The sequence below is a fragment of the Camelina sativa genome, chromosome 6, assembly GCF_000633955.1.
Source record: "Camelina sativa cultivar DH55 chromosome 6, Cs, whole genome shotgun sequence".
Classification (NCBI taxonomy): domain Eukaryota; kingdom Viridiplantae; phylum Streptophyta; class Magnoliopsida; order Brassicales; family Brassicaceae; genus Camelina; species Camelina sativa.
In genome coordinates this window covers 10,762,165-10,768,175 of record NC_025690.1, presented here as the reverse complement: position 1 = coordinate 10,768,175, position 6,011 = coordinate 10,762,165, and the positions used below count along the sequence as shown (strand labels likewise).

At 34.7% G+C, this 6,011-nt stretch overlaps 2 protein-coding genes across 2 annotated transcripts in view; one reads left to right on the top strand and one right to left on the bottom strand.

Annotated features, from left to right (window-relative positions):
- The window catches only part of LOC104698901, a 1,563-nt gene extending 694 nt beyond the window's left edge, over positions 1-869 (bottom strand). The window contains exons 1-3 of the mRNA XM_010414282.1: positions 805-869; positions 518-690; positions 13-292 (exon numbers count right to left, since the gene is read on the bottom strand). Of these exons, the coding sequence (XP_010412584.1) occupies positions 13-292; positions 518-690; positions 805-869 (518 nt within the window). The remainder of the gene's footprint in view (positions 1-12; positions 293-517; positions 691-804) is intronic.
- LOC104698900 lies at positions 3,254-5,964 on the top strand. The gene is made up of 5 exons (XM_010414281.2): positions 3,254-4,106; positions 4,225-4,518; positions 4,601-4,882; positions 5,464-5,541; positions 5,626-5,964. Exons 1-5 carry the CDS (start codon positions 3,324-3,326, stop codon positions 5,962-5,964), a joined length of 1,776 nt encoding a protein of 591 aa, XP_010412583.2. The 5' UTR covers positions 3,254-3,323.

The following is a 6,011-nucleotide window of genomic DNA, read 5'->3' as shown; positions in this document are numbered from 1 at the left end:
AGAGAGAGTCACCAGTTTCTGTTTCCAGAAGAAAACGTATTGGATGTGTAAGAGTAATTATAGAGGGTAGAGAAATTGGTGAGGTTCCAAGTGAAAATGGGGTTGGTGACGTTTTCATCATAAGAGAAAACTTCCCTCTGGTAACTTTGATCAACAAAGATATCTATTCCAAACTTACATTCCCCTCCGTCGTAAATAAATACCGACGATCCCTCGACGAAACATGCCGTGGACAGAAAGTACGGCATTCCCCACTCCGTTTTTAAACTATGAAACCTTACTGGCTCACTTTCTATAGCCAGAAAAAAAAACTATTTTGAGAAACTTTCCAATCAATTCCTCATTAACCAAAAAGAATAAAATTTTAATTGTATGTGGTCTTGACCAGTACAGTTGAGAACAACATAGTAACGGCCACTAGCTAGACTTGCATCACTTAGTTATGTTTTAAGGTAAAAAAAAAAATAGTCTTACGTACCAATGTATCGATCCTTCTATAAATTAAGTACCTACGTACCTTGGTGTATAGAGTAGAAACGATTGAAACCGTCGTAGACGAAGAACTTGATATCTGCATACACATCTTGTGGGTTGGTGATGAAGATCGAGTTATCGATTTTTATATAAACCGAAACCCATCCTGGCAGTACTCCTTCCTTCGTGTTTCCGTTCGGGTAGATTTTAAACGTCCTTGTAACATTTATTTAAACAAAAACAAATGAATAGGGATACAGTTAATGACATGTAATATAATATAAGCTACCAAAATTTGAAGTTGCAATGGTCTTGACGTGAATGACGTACCACGTATATCCACCGGAAGTGAAAGGAAGGGACTCGTAATATCCATCCTTGACCAGCTCCACCATTTTCGCATAAGAGTCGAACGCGATGTTGTAAGTTGTTGGATGACGTACTCTCAAATATTGTTCTAAACGTACCTCGAGCTTCTCGTGTTTTTGCGACCCTTTAAAAGTTATTATTTTATTTTCGTTATTAAGATTTTCCCGTGGTTTGGCAGATCTTACAACTTCATTTACGAAAGTACTCTAACTCTAAACATGTTATATAATTTATGATTCTATTAATACATAAGATTTTTTTATGATATCTATTTAATAATAATGTTGGTTTAGACTAGAGTTGTAATTAGACCAAAAAAAAAATGATATATAATTTTCATTTTCAACGCGATTGAGGTTGTCCAAACTTTTGGTAATCACATCAACGAGACCTAACCTTTTACTACATCAGAAACATGATCCTCCTGTATTCAAATGGAAAATCAGAAAAAGGAAAGAAAAGAACAGTCAAATTACACCACTGATCAATATATATGAGTTCATATTGTTATTAATTTCTTTTTCACTTGTAGTGACAAAATTTGCATACAAATCATTGGCAATTTCAGAACAAACGACTCAAAGACTCACAGGACGTTGTGTACTTGTGTTTATACACTTTGACCACGTATCATACATCGCAATAATTACGAAAACAAAAAATCCACCCTATGAAAAATACATGGATCATCTAAAATTTACGAATATAGAAAGCTCAGTTAGGTAATTTGAACCTGATGTGAAGAGTTGTCAGAACTAGGATCGATCTCGGAGCTTATCCCTTTCGTCTCTTCTTCTTTGATTGCACTGACCATGGTAAGGAAAAAAAACAGAACAAATGGTGGGAAAAATAAAAGACTCACAATAAGTATTATTTAAATCCGTCTTACGATGTATCTCAAAGCTCATTTTGTTTGTGTCTGATAATTATTAAGCAATATTTTCAATTTAAAAATGACTTTTATTTGAGTCTGTTTTCTATTAACCAATTGTAGTTTCAGTTTAAAAAAAGACTTTTGTTTGAGTCTGATATTTATCAAGCAATAGTTTTAATTTAAAAAAACAATTTTGGTAAGTATGATATTTATTAGTGAAAATAGACCAGATTGACACAAAATTGAAAAAATATTGCTAGATTGACACCCTCCCTTAGAAGAAAACTAGATTGACACAATGTTATGTTTAAATTACCAAAAGGCCAACTAAAATTGAAATAGGAAATAAAAAATATCAAATTAAATACTAAATAAAATCTAATAATACTGATCGTCAAAAAAAAAATCTAATAATACAAAAAACATAAAAACAAAACCCGACCCTCAATTATTTTTTTCCTTCGTTACCACCGAGAACTTGTTTCTTCCGCCGGGGAAGAAACAGTTTTACAGTCAATATAAAAAAAAATCGGCCACTTTGGGTGATTGATTTTCGGATTCGGTGGTTGTTGATATTCGGATTCGGTGGGTGGTAGATTTTAGAGAGTAGTTGGCTCTCGTTTTCCGCCAGCGAAATAAGAACCGTTTTCGGTTCCGGTGGCGTTCGATTTTGTCCGGCGGTAAGTGTTGTGTTTTTTTCCTTTATAGAATCGATTACTCAGTTGATTGAAATTGTAGATTAACCTTGATTTTGTTTTGGGTCTTGTTATTCAATAGTTTTGGTTTCCACTTCAAGCTCGTTTTTTGAAGTCTGATTTGATTTTGTCGTGGAACCAATAGCTTTGGTCGGTGGTTCTTCATAAATCCGGTATGTTTTCAGTTCTCTTCCTCCTCCCCCTGTTTCATTCATCATAGCTGTTTATTCAAAACTTAGAGCGCCAATAGGAGGCGCCAATTCTTTCGGTTAATTCCGCTTAGACCCACACTGATTTCTTTTCTATTGTTGGATTGAATACGGATGAGTCCATCAACCCGACACCTAGGAGTACTAAAATTTTGAATTGTTTGGTTTTCTAGTAATCTTGAAGTCAACAGTTCGAATAGTTTGCTTTTCGTCAAATCTTTTTTCCAAAACATAACAGAGACATGATAGGCTAGGTCCAGTGAACATGATAAGTGTTTGTCTTCACTGTTTAATTTCTCTATTGTATTTTTGATGATTCAGATCTTCAGTTCCAAGCACAATTTAAAGGAAACCCAGTTTAGCATTCGTCCAGCTTTTTTTAGGTTCATTTAGCTTTTTATTTGGTATGCTGTTCTTTTCTGATTGTTTTCATCGGTAATATATAATAATAACTCACATTGTGAATGATGCATTGTACTTTTTTGGGTCCCCTTTCGTTACTTCCTCTTATGTTTTAGCTTCTTTCATATTATATAAGTATTGTGTGTGTGTGTGTCTTTTTAAAACTGCCAACTTGTGAATGATTTAGTTTTATCCTAACTGTTTTTTTTTTTTTGTTTAGGAATGGCATCATCAAGCAATATCATCAAATATCCTCCTCTACTTTATGAAGAAGGGAAATCGCCTCTCCAACATAGGAGCATGAACCACAATTGTTTTGTGTCCAAAATTGGAATTTTGAGAGAAGGATTAGGGGTGGACGTGTGGGATAAACTCAAGGACTCATCTCTTGGAGTGTTTATAAAGTTTGCTGAATTGGAATACACCTGGGCTGCGCAGAGAGTTCACTTTCTACTCACACATCAGCTGAGAATCAACAACATTCATGAGGTTTGGTCTTTGATCGATAATAGGCCAATTAGATTTTCTTTAAATGAGTTTGCAGAGATAACAAGGTTAAATTGTGATGCATTTGACCTTTTAGAGAACTTTGATGTTGATCACCATGATTTCTGGAAAGAAATGAAAATACCAACAACCCTTGATGGTCCTATGTGGAGTGAGTTGGTAAAGGTTATTGATTCTAGCAAAACATGGCATCTTGATAAGAGGATGATGGTTGGTAGGTTATGTTTGTTGTCAGTATGCGTACATGGAATTCATCATACATCTAGAATCCCGTTGGCAACCGCTAAGAGAGTTTTAGATCCAGTTGCTTTTGAAAAACATCAATGGGGTTGGGTTGCTTGTAGTAGTCTAGTGAATTCTATGAAGATGGTTGACTATCACAGAGATTCATACACCATACACGGGTGTGTTCATGCTTTGTTAATTTGGTTGTATGAGAGTGTTACTGGAATAGGAGAAAGTTATGGGGTTAGAAGGATAGAAACCACTGGTGTTCCACTTCTTGATTGGCGATCATCTCGAAAACGTATCAACTTCACAAACTTCATCCAAAACGAGAAGAAGTTGCATGGACAGGTTAGTAGTGGTGCTAGTTTGTTACTATCTTTAAAAAAAAATACTTTTGACATCAACAAATAATTTGTGTGAATTTAAAGTTATTACTAGTGTTAATCACTTTATTCATGGCGTGTAGGTTCGTGTTAGGCATATGGTTCATGTTTCAGAGGAAAACATGTATCCTCTATGGTCTGACACAGATGAGCATACGGATCTACACCTAGACGAGCTACTTAAAGATCTCATTCATAACCGTTTGTCTCTAGATGCTTGGAGTTGTGTCAAAACAGTTGGTATAAGTTCAAAAAAGAAGAAAAGAAGTGCTGAAGCTGATAAGGTGAATGACAACAGAGGGTGCAATCCTAAGAAAAAAAGATTGACAGATAGTGATCCTAAATGTGAACAAGGAGAAAATGTAACCAACATGGAGGTAAGGTTTCGTTTTCCTTTACCGTAATTGATTAACATTTTTTGTCTTCTCTATTATGATATTAATGAACATGTTATTGTAGGATGGTAAGGATGACAAGTCAATTTCTTTGGATATTTGGAGGGCGATTGAGAAAATGAATGAGACTATTTCTGACTTGGGCAAAACACTCAACAGTCGAATAGATGCTTTGGAGAGTAAATTTGAAACATTCGTTGAAAAAAAAATGACGGTGTTCAAAGAGGAGATGGGTGAGAGGATTAAAGCATTGGAGAAAGAAAGAAAAGAGCCTAAAGACGCTGATGTACGGAATGATGCCACTTCGCACACCATTAACGATGATGAGGGAACAAGTAAAACACCTGTAAGTTACATTTTCCTTTACTTCTCATGTTCTGTTGTTGTCTAAAACTTCTCATGTTCTGTTTTTAAAAAACTCGACCACGTCGTTTTATTTTTTTACTTCTCATGTTCTGTTTTTTTAAAGCTTCTCATGTTCTGAATTTTTAAAGCTTCTAATGTTCTGTTTTTTTTAAACTTCCCATGTTCTGTTTTTTTTAAACTTCCCATGTTCTGTTTTTTTAAAACTTCTCATGTTCTGTTTTTTTTTTAAACTTCTCATGTTCTGTTTTTTTAAAACTTCTCATGTTCTGTTTTTTTTTACTTCTCATGTTCTGTTTGTTAAAGCTTCTCATGTTCTGAATTTTTAAAACTTCTCATGTTCTGTTTTTTTTAAACTTCTCATGTTCTGTTTTTTTAAACTTCTCATGTTCTGTTTGTTAAAGCTTATCATGTTTCGTTACTTCTCATGTTCTTTTTTTTTTGTTATAAACTTATACGCTTCTCATCTTAATATCAAACTTCTAATGTTCTGTTTTTTTTTTCTTAAACATATCATTTCTCGATTTTCTTACCTCCTTCTTGGAATGTTCTGTTTGGTTGTAGTCATGGATTGTTGAGATGAAGCAGACATCACAAGATGAATTTCCAGTTCAAAGGGTGGTGAGGAAGGAATCTGTGAAGGTTGAGAAGAAGTAAACTTCCAAGAAGAAGAAGATTATTGGTCTTGCTTCTGACGATGTTAAGGATATTACTACCCAAGTTCAGAAAGCTAAATTGAAAATAGCTTCCAATTCTGAAGATACATGGTCCAACAAGGAGGATCAGTTGGTATATAAAAAACTTGAGGTGACATTAAACCTCCTTGGAGAGGCTTTGACGAAGTTGGATGGACCTGGACCTTCGGAGACTTCTAGACGCGTGCCCCAGTTGGCAGAATCGCAGAAGTATCCTTACCTTGGTAACTCGACAGTCAAGCGGATCATTACAGAGGGTGATAATGTGTTAGGCGATCATCTTAAGCCTGTAGATGATGAGAAACATCAGAGACTTCTGGATTTTCTCAGCCTTGATAAGTATACATCAACAACTCTGAATAGTTTATAAAAGTTACTATCATTATCTATATATGTACTAACTCTTTCTTATATTCA